The sequence below is a fragment of the Bos indicus x Bos taurus genome, chromosome 9 (assembly GCF_003369695.1).
Source record: "Bos indicus x Bos taurus breed Angus x Brahman F1 hybrid chromosome 9, Bos_hybrid_MaternalHap_v2.0, whole genome shotgun sequence".
Lineage (NCBI taxonomy): Eukaryota > Metazoa > Chordata > Mammalia > Artiodactyla > Bovidae > Bos > Bos indicus x Bos taurus.
Window position 1 is genome coordinate 83,635,105 of NC_040084.1, and position 16,306 is coordinate 83,651,410.

A 16,306-nucleotide genomic window follows, 5' to 3' on the forward strand; every position below is an offset into this window, starting at 1 on the left:
ATTTTAGAAAAGCATATGTTGTGATAAAATGGAACAGCAAATCATTTAATCCTCATTGCTACAGGCATATTATTATCTTCTTTTACAGATGATAAAGCTGAGTGTCAGAGAAACTAAGAAACTCCCCTAAAGTCACCCAGAGAGTAGAGGCAGTGCCGTTTGATTCTGAGACTTGTAATCTTTTTGCCACATCGCATTGCCTTTTAGCTACTTCATTGGAAGGACTGATGCTGAGGCTGAAACTCCAATACTTTGGCCACCTCATGTGAAGAGTTGACTCATTGGAAAAGACCCTGATGCTGGGAGGGATTGGGGGCAGGAGGAGAAGGGGACAACAGAGGATGAGATGGCTGGATGGCATCATTGACTCGATGCACATGAGTTTGGGTGAACTCTGGGAGTTGGTGATGGACAGGGAGGCCTGGTGTGCTGTCATTCATGGGGTTGCAAAGAGTCAGTCAGACACTGAGTCTGACTGAGCAACTGAACTGAACTAAAAATTAGACAAAGTTGCTGACATCTTTTTTAATGTCATTTCAAAGGGACTGTAAAAGACTATTTGACCCTAAATAATTCTCCACATATCTCTTCCTTTCATGGAAGCTTAAAGTTCTACATTTAGCGAGTGCCTTGTGGGGCCTCAGTGGATTCTGCCTGCTAAAATCCAACAGCTCCAGGAAGGATAAATGATATAGTAATAGTCAGCAATTAAAGCCATGGATATATCAGATTCCTTCCAGGCTGCCAGTTAGGTGGGAGCAACTTTAGATGGAAATGAGAGTGGGAAGGACGGAGTGACGCAGGGGCTGGGCATGTGGAAGGCATCCAGGAGCTGAGCACCTTAAGAAGTGGTACCAGATGGCACAAGTGAGTCTAAGATGCAGAACACTGACCACCTCCTCCCACCCACCTTTAAACCCATGTTGTAATCCTGGGTTCTACTTCAAACCAGCTCTGTTAAGGATTGGATTGGGGATGGAGACCTTCCTTCATGATTCTATAGCATACACAATGTGCCTAGGACAGGGCCAGGTACATTTACCCCACTGCAGAGATAAAGGTTTCCACCTCCGCTCTCTCTTTGTAAATCATCTAAAATATAGACCCACAATTTTAGCTTGTTTCTCCTTCATTTTTAATTAAGTATTTAAATCATGAGTTTCCCCCTGGGTTCCTTTTCAAGGATCATTTCCTCATGTCTGAAATTGGTCAGCTTAATCTGCGTTCAATTTTTATTTCAACCAGTTCCCTCTGTTTCTACCTCCTGTCACATCACCATCCATGCTTTTGGTCCCTCTTGTAATTATTTTAGTTAATCATCATGAAACAGAAATTGAATGCATTGAAAGGATACAACAAACTTGTAATTTACAGCATAAGGATATTCTAAATAAGCACCAACATGCTGAGAAGGGACTGTGGGGCCAAGAGAAAGGAGCAGTGTTCATTACCACACACTGCACAGGGGAAGGCCTCTCTTTAGTAAGTCAGTATTTTCCCCTTGGTATCATCGTTTTTTGTTTTTTTTTTTTTCCCTCTAGTTTTTGGGACTTTTTCAAAATATGTTTTCATGCCAAGATATTGTGAATTTTTCAGTTTCTAAATGCTAATAAAGTGTGAACTGATTTCCCCTATTGAAATGCTGCTGCTGCTGCTGCTGCTGCTAAGTCAGTCGTGTCCAACTCTGTGCGACCCCATAGATGGAAGCCCACCAGGCTCCTCTGTCCCTGGGATTCTCCAGGCAAGAACACTGGAGTGGGTTGCCATTTCCTTCTCCAATGCATGAAAGTGAAAAGTGAAAGGGAAGTCGCTCAGTCGTGTCCAACTCTTAGTGACCCCATGGACTGTAGCCTACCAGGCTCCTCTGTCCATGGGATTTCCCAGACAAGAGTACTGGAGTGGGGTGCCATTGCCTTCTCCCTATTGAAATGGGGAAGGTGAAATATAAGTTTTAAGGAACCGATTTATAGGAAAAAGATATTCTAAAGCTAGCATTATACCTAAGCCTTCATTGAAAGTATATAAAGAGATTTAACAATGTAACTATGTAGTAAAACATAAAGATGAAAGGAAATGAAAAAGGAAACTACTCATATTAAGCACTCACAGTAGGCTCTGTAACCATGGTTGGTGGTTTAGATGGCTTAGTCACTCAAGTCGTGTCTGACTCTTGCAACCCCGTGGACTGTAGCCCGCTATCTATGGGATTTCCCAGGCAAGAGTACTGGAGTGGTTGCCATTTCCTTCTGCAGGGGATCTTCCTGACCCAGGATTAGAACCCAGGCCTCCTACATTGCAGGCAGATTCTTTACCAACTGAGCTACCTACCATAAAGAGTGTAAAAAATGGAAAAATATTGGAGGTATAGGTTAGTATCATTGATCAGCCGGACGAGTGCAAGCTGTCAGCCTGCAGTTAATACCCATGTGGTTATCAGTCAGAGAGCTACTCTGAGAACATTCTGGTTTGTCTCAGCAACCAGAGGAATGAGAACCCTCTATTACCAAAAATCAGAAAGCAGAGACATGAATAATGCCCTCCAGGTACGCCATTCTCTCTTCTTACTCCAGGTAAGTTTTGTTCATCTGGAAAAGTGGAGCAAAAGTGGAAAAGTGGATTTTACTCCCCTAGAATCCCCTTTTCCTTTAAGGGGTTGCTATTTATAGAAACTGCCAGAATCTGGTTGTGGAGAAGCCACTAGCAATCCTGTGGGTATCAGGGTACATTTGTGCGTTATTAAAAACAGGCAGCAAAGCTTTGAAAAGATATTAGTTGTCTAGATAAAGAACTGGTGGTTCAATGGTAAAGAATTTGCTTGCCAAGCAGGAGATGAAGATTCGATCCCTGGGTTGAGAAGATCCCCTTGAGAAGGAAATGACAACCCACTCCAATACTCTTGCCTGGAGAACCCGATGAATAGAGGAGCCTGACAGTCTACAGTCCATGGGGTCACAAAAAGTCAAACACGAATTAGTGACTAAACAGTGACAAAATAAAGAACTAAGCCAGATAGAGCCAGTAGATTTCAGATGACAACCAAGGCTGACGGGTAGTAGCTTCCTGGGGTGTTGGGCTGAGGAGGATTTTGAGTCTGAATCAGGTTTGTAGGGAAAGAATTGCAGGATGACATGACATAGATAGGGACACAGTGGGGAGGAGGAAGAGAGATGAAAAAGGAAAATGGCTGTGACAACACAAAGATGTTTTCACTTTCTTATAGAATGGAAGTGACAAGAGTATTTTAGCATATAAATAATAATAATAGTACTACAAATGTTAATATGATATAGTGATGTTGTCTTTTATATACATTTCTCTCAATCGTGAAGCAGTTTTTTTTAACCTACTCTATGTAAGTAAATTCCCACAAGAAGCCCATGAGCCTTAAAGAGTTTAATGACATTCCAAAGTCGTGCAATCTACTGGTAAAATATTAGAAAAGAGATTTCAGCTTATACATTCTAACATCAAATCTTGTGCTTTTTCCATCAAACTGGAAAATACTCTCTACTGCCTTCACAGGGAAACAATGAATCTGGCCCCCAGAACACACACAGAAGATTTCTAAATGTAGATTTTACTGCTGTGTAGCATCGCAGCGTTTAAATAACTGAAATAGCTGACACCGATTATTTGGATTCAGAAATGTTTGCCCTAATCAAGGAAGAGACCAGTTTAAATGTCAATGCTCAAAATGTTAAATCCTCAACATCCTTGCTAATTAAAGATGCATTTCTCAGATTTCTTGCTCTATTAGCACCTAAAATAGGTAAAACTCCAGACTTGATAAGACTCACCTCTTTTAATCCAGTGTAATTAAAGTAGCAATTGAATGTGAAAAAGAAATTTGGAATAAAAGTATTTAAGCTAAAAATTAATGTTCTGAAGAACTGTTACTTGATCAAAGAATAATCTGGTGAAAAAAAAAAAAGAAGAAGGATATGGTGATCAACCCAGCACATACAGAATTATTTTCAAGAATACACAGAAAGAAAAGTACAAGAATAATATATCCTTTAACAAATATGGATGATACAGAGACTGAAGTATGGAATACACATTTTGGAAAATCACAGGACACATAACTAAACTAAATAAACTAAAATATTGACAGTAGCTCGTGTGAGGACATGGGATGTTTCTAACTTTTATTTCTCTTCTATTATTATCTATTTACCAAATTCCTTTAGTTTCTACATCATGTCCATATGCTCCAAGACACACATGTTGTTTTCTTTGTAGGTATGATATTATGAATCTGCAGTACACAGAAGCCAATCGCTATGACTATGTACATGTTGGAACTTGGCATGAAGGGGTCTTGAATATCGATGATTACAAAATCCAAATGAACAAGAGTGGAGTGGTACGGTCTGTATGCAGTGAGCCTTGCCTAAAGGGTCAAATCAAGGTAAGCCAGTCACTGATGCATTCTTGGACAGTGTCCTTGAGGAGACCTCTTGCCTGTGCATAAGTGAGGAAAAACACATTTTTCTTTAACTAGACTGTCCAGAAAGGGTGTGCTAAGCTTATTGTTTCTGTTCTGTTTAGCAAAAATTGAGAAGACAAACCAAGATTGGAAAATGAAATAGGAAAACCACTGGGATATTTAGAATAGTCTTTATTTTCATTGCAATGATGAGCTGTTATCTTAAATACAATAAAGCAAGCAAGGGGATATGAATAATCAAATTAAAAATTGAAACAGAAGGAAACTTGGAAGCCAAAGCCAGTGATACTGCTTAGTCATAGTTCTAGCTATTGTTGAAGAAAGCAGAAGCTGAGCAATGTCAAATAAGTGTAAAACTAAAATAAAAGAAGTTGAAATGAGGTAAAACAGGAGCACTGCTTACCACTTCTCTTTTCTCTACAAAGTTCTTTCATTTTCCTGAAACTATTTTCCAGCCAAAAGAGAGTCCTCACTTTCTAATTATTCCCAGAAACTTTCCAGGTTGGGGCAAGTGAGTGACTGTGATATCACTGTGTATTTAAAACTAGAGTAAGTAAACATCCTATATTGGGCATTTGACTGAATGGAGGTAGAGAGGAGTCTTGGTGTAGAAGACATGGAAAGAGCACGTTCTGTATCCCATGCTATTTAAAAACCAAACTGGCTGATGCAATAGGAAATGGAGCATAGAGGGGTGATTGTGAACTGGAAGAAGTGTGGATTAAATGACCTAATAGGCCTTTCTCGTCTCTAATTTTCTGTGATTCATCTCTGGGAATAGACAGGACTGTCACATAAATGTCACAAAGCACAGCTGGGGCTGGAATGGATACTGTGTGAGGCTCCTGCTCTCCTACCATGCCATCATGCTGCTATGCCTTTCATGGAGTTCACCCTGAGAAATATACTCAGGGGTCTTTAGGGTGAGAGTCTAATAGTGTTGCTGTGGCTGCTGGATCCACCACTTTATCCCTACTGAACAAAGAAGGTGGAGGATCTGGGACCCACAACATCTAAGAAGAGCTGTGCAGGTGGACTCAAACTCTCAAGAGAATCAGTCACTTTGAGTATGAAAAGAACTCCTGAGGCAACTCACTCTAGTTTCAAACGTCAGTGCCTTCTCTGCAGATGTGATATTAAAAATATTTAGTAATTATCATTGGAAAAGACCCTGATGCTGGGAAAGATTGAGGGCAGGAGGAGAAGATGGGCAACAGAGGATGAGATGGTTGGGTGGCATCATCAACTCAATAAACATGAATTTGAACAAACTCCAGAAGATAGTGAAGGAGAGGGAAGCCTGGCATGCTGCAGCCCATGGGGTCGCAAGGAGTCAGATGCAACTGAGCAACTGAACAACAATAATTGTCATGACAACTAGCCAATCAGAATGAACTCTATTTTAGTGCTATGACAGTGTGCTGGAGGCCTCCTGCCATGCCCATGGTTAATCCTTGAGTTGTATCACGGGAAGATTTAGGTGAGGATTCCTACCTGAATAGGGTAGTATGAGGCAATTGGTAGACTTGGAGACATCATTGGTTTACACCCATCGTAGAAGCATGTCAGTAGTGTAAGAGTGGCTCCAACCAAACCAATGCGTGTGGGCCATACGTCAGTGCAGATTCTCCCCAAGAATCCACTTCTGATTCTTATGCAGGTGGAATTTTTCACATGAGGCTTTCTTGTGGTATTCGGAGTATATCCTCTGAAACCGGGAGAAACCTAAAACTTGTCCTTGACTCTTGCTACAGGATGTCAGACCGCAAGATTCTGGGTTCGTCCTCTTCTCTGGATGGTTGGGAAAACCAGGACCTCTGTGGCCTAAAGTCTTATGGTTGGGACAACCCAGAAGCCCTGGGCTTTATGCTCTTCTTCCCTCATAGCTCAGACAGTAAATAGCATCTGCTTACAACGTGGGAGACGTGGGTTGGGAAGATCCCCTGGAGAAGAAAATGGCAACCCACTCCAGTACTCTTGTCTGGAAAATTCCGTGGATGGAGGAGCCTGGTAGGCTGCAGTCCAAGGGATCACAAAGAGTTGGACACGACTGAGCAGCTTTACTGGTGGAGGACTGATGACCCACAGGAGGTCACATGTTCATCTCAGACCTCCTTCTCAGCCTGGGTGACAGAATCTCATCTTTAGTGCAGAAAACTACTATCAAAAAAGTTTATGGAACTACAAAGCTTGGTTTTTCAGAATATAACAAAAGAAAACAAATAAACAAGCAAAACCCTGGCAAGAGAAAACAAATCATCCTGAAGATGCTCTGCACTCCAGCTCCCTTTTAGAATTCCCTCCTGTTACTCTGACTGCTGGCAGGCCGTGAACGGGAGCTCACATTGCCGTGTGTAGTCCCATTTGTATGCTCCAGAGATAAACCCTCCCCCCAGGCCCCAGTTCAGAGGAAAGGCTGTCTGCATGCATCTCTAAGCTTGATGCTCAAGTATTTCTGGCATTACATTTGCATTACGCCCATGCAGTGTTATCAAAGGAGATCCCAGAAATCATTGCTGAGTCACTACAGAGCACTAGCTAAAAATGAAAACCTCTTGGGGTCCAATTTTTGTAATACCATGTACCCTGCAGGATGAAAGTATGCCCGTTCTCAGTAGCATCTGGAGTGGAGGAGAGGGGGGATGTTTGTTTGTTTAAAATAAGCACCATGGGAAACAAATGATATCCAAATCCCATTTACCAAGTAATAGCATTTATATTCTTCCACTGTCGATTTGCCACCTAGCAGGTTCAGGATGCAGAGCGAGATCTCTCAGTAGCCACTACAGAGACTGGAAAAAAGCAACGTAAAAGGTGATGGGAGGGCTTGCACTTGTATTAACTGAGAAGCATAACCTTTGGGAAAGGATTATTCATTTTAAATGTCAAATGTCACTTCAAATGCTGATATAATCATTTGACTTGTTTTATGGTAACCCATAAAGCTTTCTTATGGTAATTCCCTTTGAAGTAGCTAAAAGTCCAGTTTTCTTATGTTATTGATTTTTAGAAATATAAATATTTTACAAATATAATATTTTAGGAAGGAGAAATTGATTTCAGTCATACCACAAACAGAGGTAAATAAAATCAAACTTTCATTGTTGTGTTTTATGGGTACAGTCAGGAAAGAAAGGACCCACACTAGGTGGTTCAACAGAGGGAGTTTTACATTATTAAAAAAAAAAAGAAAACTGGTTATAAAAGTAAGAGGGGGCACTGATGCAACTCAGAGATGAGCAGCGGCAGGAATTACTCCCACCCCAGGGCCAAAGCGACACAAGGAAGGTCGTAGATACTACCTGAGACACGTCCAGAGCTGGAGGAGGGAGAGGCCTCAATACGAGGCTTCTCTTCTCTCTGGCTCTTCAGTCTCCCATTAGGTTCTCCCATTCTTCCAACCCTATGGAGAAGACACTGGAAAGAGAGCCTGGAAAATGTAGTTCACAAGTCATTAGCTCAGGTTCTCTTGAACCCTGAAAGCTAAGCAAGGCTCAAGTGCTAATATTTTATTGGGAGACAGAATCCCAGGGAAGCAGGAGTGAGAGGAAAAGGGAATGGAGACATGGAAGCATGGAAAAACACCTCCCCCACTGAGGTTATGCATCGCTGGGCAGGACACTGCCTCACTGAGCACAACTCAGCCTTACCAGATCTCTGGACAGACTTCTCAGACTGTTCATTGGAACAAAGAAAGGAGAAAAATGTATACACTCCTGCTATTCTATTTTCTGCTTCCCACGGTCAACGTTTGTTCACAGGAAGTGACGTTACCTGATGCCTCTAGGCAGCTACTGGGGCAGCCAGAGTCCCTGTCCTGTTAGGTGGATCTTCTTAAGATTTGGAAGCAGTGAGGGAGGGGAAGCAGCTGTGGGTCTTATAGCTCCTGCTGTGGTGAGTGCAATGGAGGCAGTTCTGGACCCCAGTGACTCCTCCACGGGAGAGAGAGCCACCTGGGGATGCCTTAAGATGACACAGTAGTGGTAGAAACTGAGGTGGAGTTGCAGAAGTGTCCAGAACGCCCAAGAACATGGCCAAGGGCTTGACACGGGTCAGGCAAAAGGAATCTGAGTTAGCACATAAAATGTAGACCATGGGTCTGCAAGTGAACAGCAAGGGCCTGGTATGTGTGTTGGTCTCCCACACCAAGCCTGCTGCTCTTTTCCTCTGTGTAGGGAAGGCAGGAAAGAGGTAAGAAGAGGTGGAGAGGCAAAAGAAGTGAAAGTGAAAGAAAGGAGCAGAGAGGCAGTAGAGATGGGAGACTAACATTTATCAAGCATATCCTTGTGCAAGTACAATAATGGGTGCTTTACTGACATCATTTCAATTCTTCCTTAAAACAATGCTTTTAAAGGAGGTATTATCACCCCATTTTACAGATCAGAAATCAGAGGCCCAGAGGGCTTGAGTCACTTGTCCAAAGCTTTCTCAGCTAGCAAATGCCGAGCTGGGCTTAGAGCCAACCCAAAGCTCTTATCAACCCACAGCCACATGTTGTTCAACCATCTTTCATTATATGAACTGGCATAATTCCTACAAATTTCAATTGCTGAAGCTTATTTTCTCAACAGTTCACAACAAAACTATAAATAGAGATCCACTTTAAAAATGCTAAGGGAAACCAGAATCTAGAGTTAAGGAGGCAATAAGTACTAGAAGGCAGTTGCGAGACTCTGACAGAGATGGGGAAACTGACAGAGAATCCCAGGGAAAGGGTCCTGAAGTTTGCTCCCACTGGCCTCCTATTCTTTCTTTTCGCTTCTCTTCTCTTTTATTTTTTTCTTCCCTTAAGTTTGTTTTTGGATTCTTTGCTGGTTCATGGGGTCACAAAGAGTTGGATACGACTGAGCGACTGAACTGAACTGAACTGGATTTGGGAGTTTTGTCATGGAGAGTAGAGACCTCCACTTTCCCCTCTTCTGACCTGGCCAATCAAGATAGAATTACGGAGACATTATATGAACATGGACTATATCATAAGTGGTTCTTCATTACACATGCCATATTATCATATAGTAAAATACACCTTATACACATAAAAAAAAAGCCCCAATACACCTATTTTTACAGACTATATACTTCAGGACTGAGTTAACTATTTTTTCCCTGAACCATTTGAAAGTGAGGTGCAAATATCGTGAAACTTCGTACCTCAGCTTTTGTTTTCTAAGAATAAAGGCAATTCTCACATGGCTACAAGACTAAGAAAATTAGCAATAACATCATCAACTACAGTTGTCCTGTCCTCCTCAGCCTCCTCTTTCTGTGAATCAAAGCAAACTACCCATAAGTTTTAAGTTGTTCATAGTTAATGTTGATGCTTTTGAACTGTGGTGTTGGAGAAAATTCTTGAGTCTCTTGGATGGCAAGAAGACTCAACCAGTCAATCCTAAAGGAAATCACTCCTGAATATTCATTTGGAAGGATTGATGCTGAAGCTGAAACTCCAGTCCTTTGGCCACCTGACGCAAAGAACTGACTCATTGGAAAAGACCCTGATGCTGGGAAAGATTGAAGGCAGGAGGAGAAGGGAGCGACAGAGGATGAAATAGTTGGATGGCATCACCGATTCAATGGACATGAGTTTGAGTAAGCTCTGGGAGTTGGTGATAGACAAGGAAGCCTGGCATACTTCAGTCCATGGGGTCACAAAAAGTTGGACACGACTAAGTGACTGAACTGAACTGATAGTTAATGTAACCAATGAAATAAAGACATGGTTCTTTCATTGTGTAATATCTTCCAAAGTCCGCTGCAGGATGGCAGAGTCTCAATAAAAATTGCACACAGAAATATCAAAAATTATTTATCTGAGAAGCTTATAGTTGCATAATAATGATGTGATCTGCCCCAGCTACTAAAACCATATTTGCTAAAATTTTGGAAAAAGTTGAAGACAAAATATTGCGGGTTTTATTATGTATGTGAAATCATGAAATTACTATAGTCTCTCTGGGTGAAGAGGAAACTTTACTGGTTATGATGAGAAATTCTATGGAATCATCATTAATTTATTCACAGTCACTCTGATGGCTTCATGTCTCAAGCTTCGACCAGTATTTAAGCTGGTATCCTGGCTACTGAACTTTTTGATGATCACTTTATCCTTGGTGGGCTTCCCTGGTGGCTCAGATGGTAAAGAATTCACCTGCAATTCAGGAGACCCAGGTTTGATCCCTGGGTGGTGAAGATCCCCTGGAGAAGGGAATGGCAACCCACCCCAGTATTCTTGCCTGGAGAATCCCAAGGACAGAGGAGCCTGGCCGGCTATAGTCCATGGGGTCACAGAGAGTCGGACACAACTTAGTGATTAACACTTTCTTCTTTTCACTTTGGCCTCAGATCTAGCTTGTCTGACACTTTTGGAGACAGGTGCTGATAGAAGCTGCCGCTGAGTCATGTGACATGGAGCAGAGAAGGAGCCCAGCAGATCTCCTGTGTTTTGCAGGTGGCTGTGGCTGAAGCAGGGCCCGAAGTCTTTTTAAAGTAAACGTTTATTGGCACATTACCCACATAGAGAAAAGTGGAGGAGGAAGGCAATAGCATAAGTGTGCCGAGAGCTCTTACTTGCAATCTTTGCTCTAGCTGATCCCACCACCTAGAACTCTCTTTCACCAGATGTATTCAGAGCTTCCTCCTTTCCTGCTCTTAAGTCCTTACTCAAATGGCATATCTTTCTTAAAAAATTAATTTTTAATGGAGTCAAATGACCTATCTTAGTGAAGCCTTACCTGACCATCACAGGTAAAATTGCAATCCGCAGTTCCATGTGCCTCCTCCCTAACAGGACTGGGACTAAGATGAGGCAAGTCAGAAGCCTACTGCACATACACTAAAGAGATCTGCCCACCCCCACCCCGACTCCACTCAAGATCTTACAAGTGCAGGGTGGACCCCACATGATGAAAGGTTTAAGTGCCTCCAAAGTCTGATTCCTAGGCCTCTTGCCTCCTATTGATCCCTGTCCTGAACCCTATTCCTCTTTCTTGCTGTGTTTTTCTCAAAGATAAGGATATGATCTATTCACTGATGGTTTCTACCCTTGATGCAGCACCTGGCATTCTGCATGCATAATGAGAATGAATGAATGGCTAAATGACTGACTGCATATGCCCTGCAGAGGCATTTCATTCATTCTTCTATCGGTATACTCTACTCTGTCAGAGTTTTGAGCTTCTTAACCTCAGTGATCATCAAGTCTTTTCATTTATCTGTCCCTATGTATTGTACCATGTCTGGCACACTGGGCCACTAAATAAAGGTTGGATAAGTGAATAAATATCTGCCAACTTCTGAGATGTAGTTTTGGTTCTTGGTATAACATATCATCACTGTGATAACTGTTTTTACACTAGGAAGAGCCTGCTGCTGCTGCTAAGTTGCTTCAGTTGTGTCCGACTCTGTGCGACCCCATAGATGGAAGCCCACCAGGCTCCCCCGTCCCTGGGATTCTCCAGGCAAGAACACTGGAGTGGGTTGCCAGTTCCTTCTCCAGTGCATGAAAGTGAAAAGTGAAAGTGAAGTCACTCAGTTGTGCCCGACTCTTAGCGACCCCATGGACTGGAGCCTACCAGGCTCCTCCATCCATGGGATTTTCCAGGCAAGAGTACTGGAGTGGGGTGCCATTGCCTTCTCCGAGGAAGAGCCTAGATCTTGATAATAACTGGAGATGATGTGACTGAGGTTTGCACAAGCTGCTGACCCCTCTGCAGCTGTTTCCTCACCTGCAAAATGTACATAAGTAACTTCACTCCATGGAGTGGTTGTGAGCATTAGTATAATTCTGTACAGAGTTCCTCACACATGGTCTGGTTCAATATATGTCCATTTTTGTGATCATTTTATATTCGTATATGATTTTTGTTACATTTTCCCTGTAATAAATTACAATGTAGGGATTTTCCTAAATTGATATTTTTCTATAGTCCTTGCCAAGTTTTCAATCCTTCCTATTTTTTGTTTTCTTAAATTCTTCATTTTCATTTCTTCTGTTTATATCCTATTCCTTATTATTTCTGTCTTTCCTTTCACATACATTATTGAATAATTATTGAATAATTAATATGTGCCAAGAACTGTGCTAGCATGGTGAATGCAAAGGAAACCTAAACAGCAGCTGGTTTTCCTACAGACCTAATTAGGTAAGACCCAAGTCTTTATTCTGTTTAGCTTTCCAGGCATTTTTCTCCTGAAGAAAATGTCTCTGTTTCCTTTAATGTATTGTTACTTTTCCTTCATTATATTCTCCTGATGCTGTTTACTTTCTTTTACCCTTTTTCTAAACAAAGCTTAAACTAAAAAAAAATCCATTTCAAGTTATTCGTAAACATATTCATAAAAAGAACACTTGATTTTCTATGGCACAAACAAGACTCCTACAGTGTACATGGAATTGAATCATAGCCTTGTGTGAAGCAGCAAGTCATCTAGTCTTGCTAACAATAAACAGAGCACCAGTACATAGGATGTAAAAGGAATCAAAACAGTTCCTGTGTCTTGGGAAGTCTTGGTCCTTCAAAGAAAATTTCAATGAAACATTAAATCTCTTATCACGACTGAGAGCTGTCATAAAAAGTGTCTTACTGTAACAAAAATGAAACAATACTTTATTCAGTTATTGACTATATACTACATGCAAAAGAAATATCACTTAGTGTAAAAATATAAAAATAACTTAAAATATTTGTGAAATGAGGAGACGAAAACATAAGAGACAATAATTTAAGAATTTTTTAAGTATCTGAATGCAGTGTATCTATCATATACGTGTGGGTCCTCCCAGCAGCCCAGATGGTAAAGAATCTGCCTGCAATGCAGGAGACCTGGGTTCGATCCCTGGGTCAGAAAGATCCCCTGGAGGAGGAAATGGCAACCCACTCCAGTATTCTTGCCTGGAGAATCCCATGAACAGAGGAGCCTGGTGGGCTCCAGTCCATGGGTTCACAAAGAGTCAGACACGACTGAGCGACTAACACTACTACTTCTATCCTATACATGTGGCACAATTAGTGGACAAAAGTTGACTAACTTGTGGTAATAAAATGCCAACTATATCTTATTAGTAATTACAGAGGATTTTTAAATAAGATAATGTTTCAAAGGGTTCACTGCACCAGAAATACTTCCTGGAGCCTGTGTCAGGACTCAAATGTAGTGACATAGATGAAGTGATGGAGGAAAGAGAGTTCTCTGAATGGAAAAGAATATTTTTTTGTTTATTAAAATATATTTATGTCTTTACTATATTGTTGCATATTAAAACCATGGATTAAACAACACATGCTCTCTCTCTCTTGCCCTCCTTAAAATCTGTTCTCCAAATGGTAGAAAGACAGTCAGATGAAAAATAAATCAGATGATGTATCTGCCCTACTTGAAACCTCCCTCCAAAACAAACAGTTATATTGACACTACTGAAGACATAATGTCTGTTTGGTGGACTTATGTAAGAAATTATTAGCAATCAGACTCAGGTGCAGAAACAAGGACTGGGGGCTAAGTAAACGCCTGACCAAAGAGCTTATGTTTTGAAGATATTAGAAAAAGGAGGCACTAAAGTTCCTTGAGTGGCTTAATTACATTTTTAAAAAAGATTCAACTCAACCCTTATTCAGAGGGCACCTACTGTGCGTTCTTGGCACATTTCTTGATGACTGTGATCTGAAAACAGGGAAAGTAAGGCATGATTCCCTTCTCTTAGGAGCCCACAGCCCACAGTGATAGTCTTGGCAATTGCATGCTGTTACTCTGGAGTGAGAAGAAATTAAAGCCAGGATTAGAGGCAGGGACCAAAATCCAGCATGCCATTTCCTTCTCCATGAGATCTTCCCAATCCAGGTATGGAACCTGGGTCTCCTGCCGTGCAGGCAGACTCTTTACCATCTGAGCCACCAGGGAATCTTAAGTCTGGAGGGGTAGCTGAGAAACAGAAAAGACAAGTCCCACAATTTAGATGATATATGTCAAAAGTGCATATATTTGGTGGCCGAATAAGAAGGAATAACAAAAGAATTCTATCTGAGCAGTTCCTTTTTCATTATTTGATAAATGTATAAGCTAATCATTTTTTATGCACTTATTCAGCCATTCAAAACCTAATTTTAAGTATTTTTCCATGTGGCAGTCACCCATAGGATCTATTTTTCACTAGTCATCTTGCATAAATATGTTTGTTTAGAATTATTATCTTTAGAATTTGTCTAATTTGTAGTATTTATTTTATAGTTAGGAAAAAGATAAAGCTGATTGAAGAGATAGACATTATTTTGCACTTCTTATACTAATTAAAATAATAAAGCACTACTTTTTAAATTTTTCCATAGCATTAGAAAAATTTATAGTTTGGAATACAGTACAAATTGTCATGCTTACTCTGAGGATAGATGTGGATTTTCAGAAAGACAGTTTGAGTATACTTTCTAGAGTTATTTGAAAGTAAAAGAAGAAAAAGAAAACCTTTTACAGTTTCTGAAAATATACTGTCATGATATATTTTTCATGTAATTTTAAAATAGTGGCTCATTAATACATTTTGACCTGATCTACAAGAAGATAATTTTATCCTCACAAAGGATAAGGTGTATATGACTTTAAGCTATGGCAATATTTGCTCTTTGATTTCTGACTTTACATAGGAGAACATTTGATAATGTCAAACATGTTAGGGTCCCATCACTTCACGGCAAATAGATGGGAAAACAATGGAAACAGTGAGAAACTTTATTTTTGAGGACTCCAAAATCACTGCAGATGGTGACTGCAGCCATGAAATTAAAAGACGGTTGCTCCTTGGAAGAAAAGCTATGACCAAACTAGACAGCATATTAAAAAGCAGAGACACTACTTTGCTGACAAAGGTCCATCTAGTCAAAGCTATGGTTTTTCCAGTAGTCATGTATGGATGTGAGAGTTGGACCATAAAGAAGGCTGAGCACCGAAGAATTGATGCTTTTGAACTGTGGTGGTGGAGAAAACTCTTGAGAGTCCCTTGGACTGCAACGAGATCCAACCAGTCCATCATAAAGGAAATCAGTCCTCAATATTCATTGAAAGGACTGATGCTGAAATTTAAACTCCGATCCTTTGGCCACCTGATGTGAAGAACTGACTCATTTGAAAAGACCCTAATGCTGGGAAAGATCAAAGGTGGGAGGAGAAGGGGATGACAGAGGATGAGATAGTTGGATGGCATCACCGACTCAATGGACATGAGTTTGAGTAAACTCTGGGAGTTGGTGATAGACAGAGAAGCCTGGTATGCTGCAGTCCATGGGGTCACAAAAAGTCGGACACAACTGAATGACTAAACTGACTGAACATGTTAGGGAAAGACTTCTGTTTCCAGCCAAGAGAGAATAAAAAAGTTCAGACAGCATTCTGCTGTAAACAATCAGAAAACTTGACACAGTATATGAAATAACTGTGTTCAGACATTGGAAAACAGTGTATGACCTTGATTTCAAAGAATTGAAAGGAAACAGAGAAGTGAACCCTAAAATCATTCAGGCATTCTGTCTGGAGGCAATTTCCTGGTTGTTATTTAGTGAGAAAGAACACAGAGTTTGGCTATCTTGATAATTTAAGAAGACAGAAACCAAGGTTTAGGAGAGCCAAGGCAGATAGAATCAGTAGTGCAGAGAAAGGAAGAGAATGAATCAATGCAGAAAAAGAGTTCCAGCAGTTGGTGTATGAGTTCCCATCAGTATTTGACTCTATCTGCATACGTATGATGGAGAAGGAAATGGCAACCCACTCCAGTATTCTTGCCTAGAGAATCCTGTGGACAGAGGAGCCTCATGGGCTGCTGTCCATGGGGTCACACAGAGTCAGACACGACTGAAGCGACTTAGCAGCAGC

General features: G+C 40.9%; 1 protein-coding gene across 3 annotated transcripts in view; it reads left to right on the forward strand.

Annotated features, from left to right (window-relative positions):
- Positions 1 to 16,306, forward strand: part of GRM1 (glutamate metabotropic receptor 1) — a 417,414-nt gene that overhangs the window by 348,332 nt on the left and 52,776 nt on the right. For all 3 annotated transcript variants that reach the window (XM_027551773.1, XM_027551775.1, XM_027551774.1), the window contains exon 6: positions 4,243 to 4,411. In XM_027551773.1, coding sequence (XP_027407574.1) covers positions 4,243 to 4,411 — 169 coding nt within the window. The remainder of the gene's footprint in view (positions 1 to 4,242; positions 4,412 to 16,306) is intronic.